Source organism: Mesoplodon bidens (genome assembly GCF_964165515.1).
Source record: "Mesoplodon bidens genome assembly, chromosome: 10".
NCBI classification, from domain to species: Eukaryota; Metazoa; Chordata; class Mammalia; order Artiodactyla; family Ziphiidae; genus Mesoplodon; species Mesoplodon bidens.
In genome coordinates this window covers 51,767,441-51,783,103 of record NC_138172.1, presented here as the reverse complement: position 1 = coordinate 51,783,103, position 15,663 = coordinate 51,767,441, and the positions used below count along the sequence as shown (strand labels likewise).

The window sequence follows — 15,663 nt, the reverse complement described above, 5'->3', positions numbered from 1 at the left end:
CCAAGGCAATAATGCTTATAGAAACATACTTCGTGCAGAATAGAGCAGAAAATACAAGGCTTATAAATGCTCATATGCTTGTTATTTCCCTGACTTTAACCTCTTTTTAATTTAAGAAAATTCACTAAGAAACATCTTTAGTAAAGAATTCAGGGCAGATCTTTTATATTATCTTTTATGTTAAATAATTCTTTTTAATCAAAAATTGGAATCTACCTAGTTTTTGCATAAATGAACTAGAAAATGTGTGCTAATAACAATGGAGGAAGTTAATCCTGAATCTAAATTTTATGCACACATTAGAAAATCACATTGCAAAAAGAAAAAGAAGTTACTGTTTCAGTTAAGAACTGGAGAATAGCACTGACATCAAACTTAAAAAGTTCTGTTTACTGAAATACATAGGCAAAACTGACATTTTGCCCAGAATAACTCTCCAAACTCCGAACTTAAAAAAAAAAAAAAAAGGATTGGGAAATCACAAACATAAAATTAGATAAGATTTTATAGAGCGAGTTTGCATAACAGCTTAGGGTTAGACGGCCATACTTGTGTTGCCTTCTAAGTATGTATCCCCAGTAAGCTTCTCCAAAAGATAATCTGGTATCGAATAACATTTGAAATCAAATCCATGCATGCTTTATAGGCTTATAAAGGTTAGTAGTTGAATATATAGATGCATACAAACATTATCTGAAACACTGCAGTTTGTAAAGAGAGTTAAGAAAAGAAATAATGCAGATTAAAACAAAACCAAAAAAAACCTTGGAACTCCAAAAAGAGTGAAGCTGGTCCCGAAGTGCTGGCTTGACTGTCTGAAAGTTTATAAAAACAAAATCCACTGATTGAACAGCTTCTTGTGTGACAGAAATACAAATATTAATACAACTTTATGAATAAAATACTTCAGTTCCTTAAAATGTCATCAAAAGACCTCAAATTTTTACCTTCAAGCTTGGTGTCTGGGTCTGATCAACTGTAAATCTCATTAGAATATTGAACTGAAGATCATTTGGAAAAGATTCTCTGAAATAAGGAAAGAACAAAGCAAAATAAAATAAAAATTAAGTCAGCAAGTAAGCATTTAGCAAACTTAACAGAAGATTATGTTTAATACCAAACAAAACACAATGTCATTCAGAAAGCATGCATGAAGTAGCACCTGTATGTGGTATACAGTCTATGTGGTAAAGTATACGATAAAAGCTACTCCCAGAAGAATCTGAACGCCTGAATTTATACCCTGTAAGTATAAATTTAACCCCCTGTAGGGGGTTAAAAAGCAACACTATAGCAAAGAATGATCTCTTGCCTCATTTATAGATTTAATCAGAAAAATGTATTCAGTAAAAAGTTCAACACTATCAGAGATGTTTCCATACCTAGTATCTGAATTCTAGACTCACCTCAACTTAGTAAATGGATATTTGAAATAAGTCACTTCAACAATCTACACAAGAAAGAAATATATCATTGGTTCAAAATCTTCTGAAAAAAGAATGCATAATAAAACATTCTTTTTAAACTTAGAAAATATTTTTATCTTTACACTAGACTGAACAAAATCTTCAACTCTACTTTGCAGTTACATCTTAATAAAACACTACCTTGAATTACTCAACCAATGTTAATAAAATTTTTTAATAGATTAAATGCAGTGTTTGAACTAAGGATCAATGTTGCATTAAATATACCATGTAAATGGGCAACATTAATAATTTTCAAATGGAACTCATGCAATCTACATAGTTTGAAAAGACTCAGAAATCTGAACTTTTAACACAGAAACGAAATATTCTTGATTACTACCGGGTAAACTTGAAATACATGAAGAAAATCTTACCTTGTAACATCGAGGGCTTTCTGAACTTTTGCTTGAACAGACCCAAGCAAATCAGCACCCATTTTTTTTAGTAGTTGGGTCAGCAGTACAAACAACCAATCTTGAAGATCATCTTTATGGACTTGTATGAAGTCCACTAAAGTCTCCAAAAACATGCTGAACACCTACAGTGGATAAAGGGGGGAGGGAGGAGAAAAAGGAGGAAATATTGACCTCTATGATCAGTTCAAAACTAAAATAGAAAGGAATACAGGAATCAGAGGCACAGCGATTGGCAGCCAAGCGGAAAAACAATCTCTCTTGCTTTTCATTGGACTCTGTGATACAAGAGTACATCTGAACTGTTATCCAACTTCTGCTGAAGTTCGACAATTAGCTATTCCATGCAGCATCACTTGGTAAAGAAACTTTGGCTATAATGGCTGGCACACCTAAGGTTGTCAATGATGCCACGGCTTAAACTGAAATCTATTTTATCTGAAATTTAGGGCAAGGAACTCCCTATGGTCTTATCAGCCCCCAGCTCTTTGGAAGAATGGCAGTGAGTTAATCAGAGGTTGACTATGCCGACAGCTACCTTAACATATAAGATGATTTTGACATAACGTGCTAGTTGGAGACTTCTTAGTTCTCAAAATGTCAGTGGTCACAAAATTTTTTGGTATAAGACATATTATTTATTAAAACTGCCCCAAAAGTAATTTTAAATGACCTGGGATAACTATAACTGTACCTAAAATAAATAAAATCAGGATACAAATCTACATCTACATTTTAATGATTTCTAAAAAGTCCTAGATGGCATGCTATTAGTCTCCATTTCTATTGATGGGTTTTATACTGTTTCCAATATTAATCTACAAGTTTGAAACTTTTTGGAAGATTCAGGAAAAATTTAAGGGAAGGGAAGCTAAAATTCATAATTGCTTTATCTCATTAAAAATACTTATGGGGGGACTTCCTTGGTGGCGCAGTGGTTGAGAGTCCACCTGCCAATGCAGGGGACACAGGTTCGTGCCCCGGTCCGGGAGGATCCCACATGCCATGGAGCGGCTGGGCCCGTGAGCCATGGCTGCTGAGCCTGCGCGTCCGGAGCCTGTGCTCTGCAACGGGAGAGGCCACAACAGTGAGAGGCCCGCGTACCGCAAAAAAAAAAAAAAAAAAAAAAAAATACTTATGGAGACTTCCCTGGTGGTCCAGTGGTTAAGACTCCACGCTTCTACTGCAGGGGGCAGGGGTTCGATCCCTGGTCGGGGAACTAAGATCCCACATGCCGCGCAGCACAGTCAAAAAATTAAATAAAACAAAACAAAACTTAGGAAAAGTGACATACGGTAAGGTTATATCTCCTCAATAAATTCAATATCATACAGGAAAATTTATTTCTAGGTAAAGAGGGAAAAGCTCTTAAGACAACGTCAGCCATGTTGTATTATATGAGATAATTTATAATCACAATGGATTATAAAAACTATGGTTTCAAAAGTTAAGCCCAAAGTAACTACGCCAATTTGAAAATTAGAGTTTTGTTCTCAATATATATTTTATTTCTTGAATTTCCTTTATATAGTTATACATGAACTCCTTTTTTTTCTTCTGTTAGAAATGAAGGATTTTTATCTATCAGAATTATAACTAAGCTTTTCAACATTTGAATCTGAGTTAGAAAAAGTACACTTTAGCTACTTGCTCAAGATACTATCTGTAAAAGCAGAAACTATGACTACTTTGAATTTTCTGTTACCTCTGACCCCCAGGCAGTAAGTACCTGCTTCAACACTGTTCTTATTCACAATGCAGATCCATTAACTCCGGTCCTAACCCCACCCACAACCCATGGCCCACAGCTTCACTGAAACTCTCTGGCTCCCTCCTCAGGGCTTGAACGCTGCGGAGGAACTTCATTAGACCTGCTCTGTGACAAGTGCATGTGTCTAATCTAGTACTCACTCTTACTGGTACCTGGCAAATCTGTCAAGTGATGTCCTGGAGTCAGTCAGTACCTGCCTAGAAAGTCAAATGTTAAATATTCAGGAATTTTGTGAGCTGGTTGGTGGCTTGAAATCAGTCACGTGGGAATATTTACACCTTAGAATTTATAACGAACATTACAAATCAGGGCTTCCTGCCCCCTCTCAAACGTGTTTACCAGTATAACACTCTAATTCTTTGGTTCACTTTCACTCTTATTGTTTCAACTCTTGCCTATTTTCCTGAAGAGTCTAACTTTAAGCTTTCTCTATGCCAAAATCCACTTTGAAAATCACAGACATTAGAATGCCCAAGTCAACCCTCCCATTTTATCTGGTTCTCAGGAAACTGAGAACTAGAAAATTAAGTGACTTTCCAAGGTTTCCACAGCTAATCAATGGCTAAGTCACTTGGTGTTTAGTTGTGTTCCATCCGCTCTGTTACTAGACAACTTACCTCATCTACTTTACTGTCATTCATAATAAAATTCTCCACTGACTTTTCCCTCACTTTGATTTCCTCTATAGCTATCCTTCTCATAATCGTTTCTCCAAGGAAGAGCCAATTTTATTCCTCTGTTAAGACTAATCTTGCTTTCTATATTCTTGTTCTTTAAAGTATGGTCTCCTCTATCTTTACTCTTTTATTCTCAACCTAAATTCTTTGTTTACAGATGCAGAAGACACTGTCTCAAGAATTTCTCCTTCAGTTTCCATCCTATTGCACCCATCAATTATCTTCTAATCGTGAAATGTAATAGCTTTTTCATTAGCTTAGTATGCTTAGCCATTCTGTAGCTTGACACTGTTTTTCCTCTTATTATCTCCCTTCCTTCTTTCATTCTTTTTACCAGGCATTTTCCTTTTGCACCCTGAATAAGGAGAGATGTAAGAGCCAGTCTTCATCCTGATTCTCTTTTCACCGAAAGTATGACTTCCTTGACAGGGCCTCTCTGTCCTAGCCTACTAGGCCCCACAATAACCTCTAGAATAACTCTCACTTTTGGCCTTCCTCAAATCTGTTGATCACAACATCATCGTAGGCACCAATTCTTTCTGACCTCAAGTCTGGATTTCTGCAACAGGCCAGAAAGTAAATATCCTAGGCTTTGCAGGTCATATAGTGTATGTCACAACTACTCAGCTCTGTCATCGTAGCACAGCCATAGACAGTATGCAAACAAGTGAGCACAGCTGTGTTCCAATAAAACTTTATTTACAAAACAGACGGCAGGCCAACTCATACTTCTTTCTCATCATCAGATTGTGACATCACTCTTTTGATAGAAACAAAATCCTTTCACGTCCCTTCACTGTCTATAGAATAATGTCTTCAAGGCTTAGACGAAGCTCTAACTCTCCAGACTCAGGCTGGACCATATGGCAACATAAATTCTTTGTCCCTGAACACATCTCACACACACTCCGCATTTTCTACCACACTCCCTAATCCTCCTATTTACACAAAGTACATGACTTCCTACAAAGCTTACCACTCAAGAACCAGCCAATATTTCACTTTTTCTGAATTTATATCATCTTCCCATCTGGAATATATAACATTTGAGAAAAAAGACTATATATTTTTTAGTCTTGTATCACCAATTAGAATGAAGCCTAAAGTTATCAGAGGCTGAGGACCAAATTAAAAAGTTGTTCAATGAATGTGCAGGAAAAGTTCCTTAAAGAGTAAGAATTTTCTCGTAAGTAAATAAACCTTACCCTGCAATTGGTAGCCAACCCTTTTTCTCAATGCAAGGGAAGATATGTAAGACCTTCCTTTCATGGCAGCCAAGATTTTCTTTTTCTTTCCTATAGTCTTTCTGACATCTCCCACTTCTCTGGACTCAGGCTAGTCATGCCGGGGAGGCCCTTTCTTCTCATCCTGACATAATCCAAAGTTTATGTTCCTGTCAAGATCTGAATTGTTATTTTCTTAAAAAAGACTTCTCTGAGTCTCTAATCAAAAGTAGAAATTTCTTTTGATTAGATAAAATGTGAGTATAACTGAATAAAAATGTAGACATGTTATTTACGGTACTCTATATATAGAATTATACTATCATTTTTCAAAATACTTATATCTTATCAATGGTACTTACTAAATGATAAATATATGCATATATATATATCCATCCAAAATATACATTGGAAATTTTGCATAAAATTTCTTACTTGACTGCCCTATCACAGAGAGTTCACTGTCAGATGTTGATATTCTCCCATTTCCTTATCTATGATTAAAGGAGAAAGAGGAAAGTGGACATATTAATATAGCACTAGGGCTAAAAATCTGATTTCAGAAGAGAAAGCTGAGAATCACTGCTCCTTAAACAGCCTTGTTTGCTTTTGTGGAATGCCATTAATAGACTATTAGAAAGCGCATATGTCGAGGTTGGAATTCAATTAAAAAAATTAATTGTGAAGCTTGGGAATTATTTTTTTAATAACTCAATGAAACCAACCTTCAATGGAATCAATTTATAACTGTAGTTTATTGGAAAATTATAATATTTGAGCTATTACAATTGAGGCAGCCTTTTCTTAACCTCTTATATCTTAGGTGTGCCAGTCATCAAATATAGAACGGAAGAACATAATCAAATTAGATTAATTAGTAGATTAAAAAGCACATCTCCAAACAGAATGACAGTTTGCATAACTGCAAATAGCATTTCGTGGATTGCAAAGGTTCCAACACTGCATGAACTCTTCGGGAGAGAAAACAGAGAAAAAGGGTTAATTTCACAGTCATGCAGTAAAGTTAGGTTTCCAACAAATATTGAACCAACTTACTCTCTATTGAGAGTTCCAACACAGGGGACAGCATGCAAAAGGAAAAAAAGAAAAAAAAGAAAAACACACAAATTAGTCGCCATCAATGCCAAGTTCCTGTATGGAAGAAAAACACGTAGAAAATAAAAGTGACAAATGTTTTTCAAAGTTTTACGATAAACTCAAAATAGTTTTTAAAACAAGAGTTAAATGAATAGTATGGGAGAAGAGTATGTGATTTTCCTATATTTCTCTCTCACCTTCTTGTCAAGGAAATTTAAAAACAAAAAACAAACAAAAACTCCCTTTTTTTCCAGACCCTACTATCCTTGAGGCTCCACTTCTGGAAAAAATCTAAGACTAACAGACACCTGCCAAAATTTCTGTACAGTGCAAACATTTGCTTCTAAAGCACAGTATCTAGAATTTTTCTTTTACCTTTTTTTTTCCTCTTCAGAAGCAATGCATTCACAAGTTAAGTTATTTCTGTGAAGGCTTGGAATAATCACTATTGTTTGGAGGTAAAAAGTAACTATACCACAACTTTTAATTTTCCCCAGGTAAGGTGTATGTTTTGGTCTCCTGATCCTAAGACTGCAGACACTCTTCAGGAGACCAGATATGTCCTTCTAAGCAGGGCACTCAACTGTGTTGCATTTTAGTAGCCACTGATTGAATTCCTACCCTAGCTGTTCAAGACTTCAAGAGGTAGGACTACACAGACCATAAAATGTGAAATCAAACCATGCACTTTAGTGAAGGTGGCTCTTCTCAAGTAGGTCCTTCAGAGTCAAATGTCAGAATCACAGGGGATAGCTTTTGGCATCTGACACTCCTTACATTTGAAGGAAAAATTGGGTCTAGAGCAATCAAAATAAAAATTTGCCCTGAATTCCTTAATTTTTCAAACTTATTTATTTTTTAAAAACTTATATAGTGCTTGGTGTGTTGTAAGGGCTTTACATATATTAACTCATTTAATCATCATCGCAATCTTATTAACTCTATTTTACAGATTAAGAAACCAAGGCACACACTGCTAATAAGTGATGGAGGCAGAATTTGAACCCAAGCAATCTAGCTCCACTACCCATAGTTGTTATCATTGTGTTGTACTGTCTTAGAAAAATATTTAGAAGCTTTACAGAGTCATACACTGTGAGTGTATGAGTAGTATCTGAAAGTTTAAAAAGTTTATTTATCAAGTTACAGACATCAAATAATTTCAGCTTGTAAACTATTTACCAACCACATTACTCCTGTCCCAGGAAAAAACCCAGCATCTATTTCAACTGTATTCAGAAGTTGAAACAGAAGCTCTTTTCTAGCCCTTCCTTTCTGGGATGTGTATTGGAGCTCACCTGATATTTCAGCTGGACTCAGATGCTTACTCTAACACATATAAGAGAAACATTCTGGGGGTTGGAGGTGATCCTAGATGAAAGGAGATGGGGCTGCTGCTCACACCCTGGTTCTCTAAGTAACCTGTTGGGGACAGCAGGTGGTCTCAATCATGTTGGGGAGAAGTAAGGACAGCTTTCAGTTAACATGGAAGCCAGCTACTATTCAGAAGCTGTTAACACAGCTTTAAGTTGACTTCAACTTAAAAGGGCATGGGAAAACCCACCCAACCAACCTCATAGTATGAGGTGTCTCCTCAACACTACAGCCCATTCTGGGGGCAAGGCTTCAGACGATTTCTGCCCTGTGAGTTTCAGGATAGTTAAGGTTACAGATAAGTGATTCCAATTCAGAGTGGAGAGCTAACCCACACTTGAGGAAAAGAGAAGTCTCTTTGATGGCCTATTTCGAGGCTATGAGGAAAAGCACGTGGCACATTTGGGGAAATGAACGTAGTTTCCAGGCTGGGTTGAGAGTGAGAAGGGAATGACAAGCAAAAATGATAGGCTTTGTTTGAATATTTTCTTGAGGGTCATGAGTAGTCACTGAAGGGTTTTAAGTTAGTAGAGAAGATTTACCTTTTAGAAAGGTTATTCAAAGATGCAGTGTGGAAGAGAATTTAGGGATAGGAGGTGGGGAGGAGGTGCAGCTGGCCAAAGATGATTGTGCCCTGAATTAGCACTGAGAATGGAAATGTTTAGAAGGTTGAATCAATTACGACTGAGTAAATTTCTAGAATAATGCCCAAATTCTTCACTTGAGCAATGAGAGGATAGTGGTTTCATCTAATGAGATAAAGCAATGCAGGAGGAAAAGTAGTTTTGAGGTTTAAGATGAGCAAAAGGCATGTAACTAAGTAAGTGCAGGAGAACAATGTGGGCTGGAAGTACCATATGAGAGTCATTAGGATAAAGTGGGTGACTTAAGCTTCAGATAAGGTACAGAGTGAAAAAGGAGGGCCTAAGGCAATGCTCTAAGCAGCACCAAACATAAGTAAAACAAGCAGAGAGATAAGTGTCTGAAAAGAGAGGGTGTCTACTGTGAGGAAGACTGGATCAGGCACAACAGAAAACACCCCTCTTCCACCTCTCCCACATCCCTTTCCTTAAAGTGTCAGAAAAGATATGCCGGATAAACTCACAACAAGGTTGAAAAATAAAAAGGGATGTCAAACAGCAAACTGAAATTTATGAAAAATTCCTGGAAGACCAAGCAGATGAGACCATGTTAGCAAAAAACAGAGTACATGTTTATGTGGCTACCAACAGTTTCAAGGTAAGACCTCCTGCCATTTCCATAGAAGAAAAGGTGGAAAGAATGGGCTTATGTGCAGTTAACTTTGCTAGTCTGGAGATAGGAAATGGAGTTTCTGCTGGATGGCTTCTATTTTCTTGGTAAGCTAAGAGGCCAGGACATATGCTTGGGGCATGAGATGGGTGGAGAGGTGAACAGGGCTGGAGTTCTGAGGAAAGACTATCTGACACAGTCTCTGTGGAGGACAGAAGAAAAAAACTAGAGGAAAAGGCAAGGCAGCACTGGGCTTTTAGACAAAAATCACAGATCAGAAATGGAGAATGGCACAATATACAGGAATAACAGGGCTGATTTAACCCAGCAGGGGCCAGTACATTGTTTCCCTTCAACAGGCTTAACCTTCAACCAGTGGCATGAGCATGAGCAGAGGTTCTTGAACATATTCTGTTTTAGTGTCAATGACCAGAGTTGACTGTATAGAACAGGCGTAGGGAAACTATGGTCTCAGAGCTAAGAATGGTTTTACATTTTAAAATGTTTTTTTAAAAAAATCAAAAGAAAAGGCTATTTCGTGACACATGAAAATTTTATGAAAATAAAAATTTCAATGTTCATAAGTAAAGTTTTATGGCAACCCAGCCATGATCATTTGTTTAGATATTGTCTATAGGTACCTCTGTGCTATAATGGCAGAGTTCAGTAGTTGTGACAGAGATCATTATGGTCCACAAAGCTACAAATATTTACTACCTAGCCCTTTATAGGGAAAAACAAACAAACAAAAAAGGCCGACTCTTGATAGAGAACAAAATTTTACTTGGAAAGAAAAGAAAGCATCAAAAACAGCTGTTTGATCCTAATGATTGGACTGTTAGTACTTTATAAAATTAAAAAGGGGGGGATATATGCTATTTTAATAATATAAGGATATGATGCAAAAGCTCAAATCAAACCCTGATATTTTTAACTCAGCACAGTATGGTGATATATCCAGTTTATTCTTAATGAATTACATTACTGGCAGAGTCTCTGATGGACAATCACCAAACAAAAGCTGAACAAAAACGAATTAAATAAAATCTTCCATTTACATGTGTATTCACTGAACTAACCAAAAAAAAAACAAAAACAAACAAACAAAGCCGATGGATCAGTAAGAATTGTATGTTGTTATAAAATCCCACAGAAAAAAAAAGTCTTCTTCCTGAAAACTCTCGGAAGGATTGTGGCTGGTTCTCTACATCTACTAAGGGAGGCCAAACATCTGTGCTTTCACCAACATCAAACCTGGTTTTCCTACTTGATCTTCAAGAGACTTTTTTTTTAAATTTTAACATTCACTTTATTTTAAAAAATTTTTCTTCAAGAGACTTTTTTAAAAAGTGTTTCTCTTTATTACTGTGCAAATCCTAGGATCCAACTAAATTGCATTATTGTCCTAACAAAAAATAAAAAGCTGTGACTTCAAGAAATAATCTAGCCTTACACTCTCATACCTTCTAGTAGAGATGAACTTTATTACTTTTGAAGATGTTTTAAAACTCTATTTTTAAAAGTTGTAGAGATTATTAATTAAAACATCATTTAATAAAATAGGTCCACCCAGATCATAATTGTCTTGTCCTTTGGCTCATACTGCTAACAAAAAATGTCAACAGCTAATTTGTTCAGGATTTACAGAAAATTTTCCATTAAAGCAATTCTTGCAGCTGTAATTAGTGGTAGTAATATCAGTATAAAATGGTATGGTTATCTACATGCTCAGTTTGAAAGTTGTAAACTTAGTGTACTTTAATCTTTGTCTTTAATGGGACCTTGCATTCTTGGATAAAGTAAATATACCTTCTGATAAAAGGATAATCTTTAGAAGTTAAAGTACAAGCAATTTATAATTCTTAACTGGATTTCAGTTTATGTATAGAGTAGGATTTTAGTATCTTTAAGTAGTGTCACAAGTAACGAAAATATTGAAAATAGAAAAAAAATGAGGGGGAAATGACATGTGCAACAATAAAGTGAAGACAATTAAAAAAAACAATAAAGTGAAATTTGTTAATATCTTTCTTATGATTTCCCTTCCACATCTCTCTCTCACTTAGGTTAGAAACTCTCATGTAGACACCTGGTGTCCTAAAGGAAGATACTGAATAAAGTTTCACCATTGTCAAACACACTGCTGAAAACAGAATAAATGAGTCCATTTTACAACAAAATTTTACATTTTAAAGCAAAATTTCACAGTATACATGCAGACTATGCATAAGTACTTAAATACATTTTAATCTGCATTAAAAACCGAACAAAGTTCTGAAGATTTTTACGAACTATTTCAATATATGAAATGCTTCTTTTATATTACTAACAAACCATGGGTGAAGCCATATTTTGTGCTTTTTGTTATTTAATGGCAATTCTTTTCTACAAAATTGCTCTTTTAAGAATATATTTATGTTAATAGAGAAGGAAACTGAATAAAAAGTTAGCAACTTTTTTCAACTTACCCCAATTATTTCCTTTACAAATAGTAAAATGTTTTTAGAAATTCAAATACTCACCCTAAGTGTATAAGAGTTTTGCATGTTACTATATATTCTTCAGTTTATAGTCTCAGATAATCTCTCTTTGGAGAAGCTTAAACAGTTACTAGAGAGCAATTTCTAAATTAAGTATGATATCAAATACTCAATTTCAATTGTGTTTGAAAAGATCATTGCCATTTTAGAGCAATAACAAAACAAAAATGGCTTATAGTTTTTTGTTATTATTCACTTCTTTTTGGGGGCAATACAATAATGACACCTTATAGGAGTAATCTTAAATACTAAAACATACCTTGCCATGAGGATCAGCAAACATTCTTGTGAAAATTTCACATAATCTTTTCAGTTCAACTCGACTGTCAAAATAATAAAGTGGAATTAATATCTTGCTGTAGGAAGAAGTCATTTAAAAGTGACCTTACAGGGACTTCCCTGGTGGCGCAGTGGTTAAGAATCCACCTACCAATGCAAGGGACACAGGTGTGAGCCCTGGTCTGGGAACATCCCACATGTCGCAGAGCAATTAAGCCCGTGAGCCACAACTACTGAGCCTGCGCTCTAGAGCCCGTGTGCCACAACTACTGAAGCCCGCTCGCCTAGAGCCCGTGCTCTGCCACAACAGAAGCCACCACCAGTGAGAAGCCCGCACACTGCAATGAAGAGTAGCCCCCGCTCGCCATAACTAGAGAAAGCAGCGTGCAGCAACAAAGACCGAACACAGCCTAAAAAAAAAAAAGTGACCTTACATATAACTGGGCTTCTTTTTTTTTGCGGTATGCGGGCCTCTCACTGCCGTGGCCTCTCCCGTTGCAGAGCACAGGCTCCGGACACGCAGGCTCAGCGGCCATGGCTCATGGGCCTAGCCTCTCCACGGCATGTGGGATCTTCCCAGACCAGGGCACGAACCCGTGTCCCCTGCATCGGCAGGCGGACTCTCAACCACTGCGCCACCAGGGAAGCCCTGGGCTTCTTAAAAAAAAAAAAAAAAAAAAGCTAAAATCATCCCTCCTAAATGAGAAATTAGTGGGATTTACTAGTCAGGGCTAAATAAAAATTTATCAAATGCAACAATAATTCTGTAGTAACAGACACTATTTTAAAGGTTGAAAGTTATATGAAAAGAAATAAAACTGTACCTTATTAATGTAGCACAACAGAGGAAAGTATACAGATGACATTCCCAGCACATGAATCTTATCCCTTTAAATGCTATGATGTTTTCTTAAATTTTGCCACCTGAGGGCTAAAATCTTTCTAAACTATGACTATTTCCTTGCCATTTAAAATGATATACTGAACCTAATACTAATCTAAACTTGATAGGGTTGGGAACAACAGTATGATGATTTATTGTAGTGATTCATGAACTGTGATATGAAAGCATTAAAATATATTAGGAAGTATATAGATAAACACGTATTTTAAATTATATAGTTCTAATACTTCCTAAAATAAACACTCAGCTAGTAAATCAAACTCTGAGTTCAGGTATCAAGTCAGGAAGTGGCCCGCTATTTTCCACCACACTCAAACTTACGAATTTTCTGAAACTATGTTCTTAAAGGGATAGATCATAGAGATTTAAAACATTACACATATAAAAAACAATAAAGAGGGGCTTCCCTGGTGGCGCAGTGGTTAAGAATCCGCCTGCCAATGCAGGGGACACGGGTTCAAGCCCTGGCCCGGGAAGACCCCACATTCCGCAGAGCAACGAAGCCCACGTGCCACAACTACTGAGCCCGCGTGCCACAACTACTGAAGCCTGCGTGCCTAGAGCCCGTGCTCCATGACAAGAGAAGCTACCGCGATGAGAAGCCCGTGCACCGCAACAAAGAGTAGCCTCCTCTTGCCACAACTAGAGAAAGTCCACGCACAGCAACAAAGACCCAACGCAGATGAAAATAAAATAAATTTAAAAAAATAAAGAATTTAGAGAGGAAAAGCAAGCAAGCCATGAAGAAAGGAAACCGAATCAAACCCAACTAAAAACCAATATAAACTTTTTTTTTTTAACTTTATTTATTTTTTGGCCACACCACACAGTATGGGGGATATTAGTTCCCCAGCCAGGGATCAAACCTGCACCCACTGCAGTGGAAGCATGGAGTCTTAACCACTGGACCACCAGGGATGTCCCTAAACTTCTGTTCTTAGAGAAATTCACTCCAAATCCATTTCATATTATACCAAGATTCAAATATTACACAAACACCAAGAATATACCTTCATTTCCAAATGAGCATAAATATTCTTTCATCTCACTGAAAAACTTATCAGGAATGAATTTTAATAATGAGTCAGCTTTAATATTATGCATATTTTATTATTTATTTTCATTAAAAAATTAATAACATTTTTCATTTAGCATCTATTTGTGAATAAAAAGTTTCCTTTTAGAATGTTTCTTTAAATAGAGCAAGTTAATTAAAACTTTTAAAAGTAACAATAGTATAGATGGTCCTAAAGGATTAAGGCTTGGGAAAATATTTTGATGCCACCTTCTGAATTCAGGACACGTATGAGCCCGTACCAGTATCTTTAAAGTGTTATGAAAAAGTCAAGTCAGAAAGTGCTAACCAGACAGGACAATTATTTTAAAGACAATATAACTCACCTTAGCGTTCTCTGATTTTTTAGTAAGTTCTGCAGACCCAGGAGGCCTTCTTTCCTTTCTGACCAGTTGGAGCTAGCACATCTGTTGAGGACTTCTGCCACATCTTCTGTCTGCCTCATGTATGTAGGAATACTACCATTCCGAGAGCTATAGGAGCGTTCTGAACAGGCACTGGATGCATCGCTGTTGGCATCATCATCTGAATGCATCCCATATGATTCATATCTTCTTCGAGCAGGTTTTTTCTGTTACACATAAAGACTCTCATTAGTGGTAGCTAAAATAATATGCTGGTATTTCACAAATTTCTACTGACCATAAAGACTGGTTTTTGTTTAAAAATCAGTGTAAAGCATGCTGCTAATCATTGTAATAATAAAATGTGGATATTTAGTTTTTCTTCAAAAAACATGTTTTAGGAGTTAGTAGATGATGAAATATTGTTTAACTATGGGGAGTGGTAAAAGCAGAATAAGACTACTGTATGGAAGTCAGATATGTAAAGTGGGGAGCACTAAAAACATGGGGTTCTTCCTTTTCTTTTTCCTTTTTCTGGAAAACCAAAAAGAACTACAAGAGTATAAACGAATGGACTCTGTACTAAAATTCTGAGTTGTTAAGAAGAAATTACTACCTTCTTAAAGGATGAGAATGGATCAGAAAATGGGCAATGGATCAGAAAAACATGTTTCCCCATGTAAAGTTCTATTTTTTTCTGTCTCTCAACCTTCTCTTTCCTCTATTCTCCTTTCACTTCTACTATCACTTGTCTTGCCACTCTTTCTTCTCTTGTACCCAACCCTGACATTTCCTAGAGAAGCAAAATACAGAGAATGATGAGAGCCTGTTTTGCTTACTCTTACTTTTAGGAGGCAAGCTCCTGGAGGGTCCTCCATGTTCTTCCCAATGTGTCTATACTGTCTATTTCAATATTTATGAGAAAGCATATTTAGATTCCTTTGATCTTTACATCTGAAGCTTATTATCTAATAAATGTAACTGCTAATTTTACTTTGAATATTAAAAGTGAAATGAGACAGAATAAATAGCTTACTTGAGATTTCTTTGGAAGAATTAGAAATAAATCTTTATGTAATCTGATACTTGAATTTAGGCTGGTGAGCAGTGAAGATATTTCTAAGAAACATTTAAGCACAATAATTTTACACAGCTCCAGGTGACTTAAATTCTCCAAGTTTAAAATCTAAAAGAAATATAACTTGAACTCAATTAAAAATAGTTTTATAATGACATTTCCATCAC

At 36.2% G+C, this 15,663-nt stretch overlaps 1 protein-coding gene across 4 annotated transcripts in view; it reads right to left on the bottom strand.

The window, feature by feature from the left end:
- The window catches only part of CLASP2 (cytoplasmic linker associated protein 2), a 179,034-nt gene that overhangs the window by 33,326 nt on the left and 130,045 nt on the right, over positions 1-15,663 (bottom strand). For 2 of the 4 annotated variants that reach the window (XM_081247297.1, XM_081247298.1), the window contains 5 exons: positions 14,401-14,645; positions 12,076-12,139; positions 1,844-2,007; positions 948-1,026; positions 765-815 (listed from right to left, as the gene is read on the bottom strand). In XM_081247297.1, the coding sequence (XP_081103423.1) occupies positions 765-815; positions 948-1,026; positions 1,844-2,007; positions 12,076-12,139; positions 14,401-14,645 (603 nt within the window). The remainder of the gene's footprint in view (positions 1-764; positions 816-947; positions 1,027-1,843; positions 2,008-12,075; positions 12,140-14,400; positions 14,646-15,663) is intronic. The other 2 variants (XM_081247299.1, XM_081247300.1) reach the window with 1 other exon arrangement.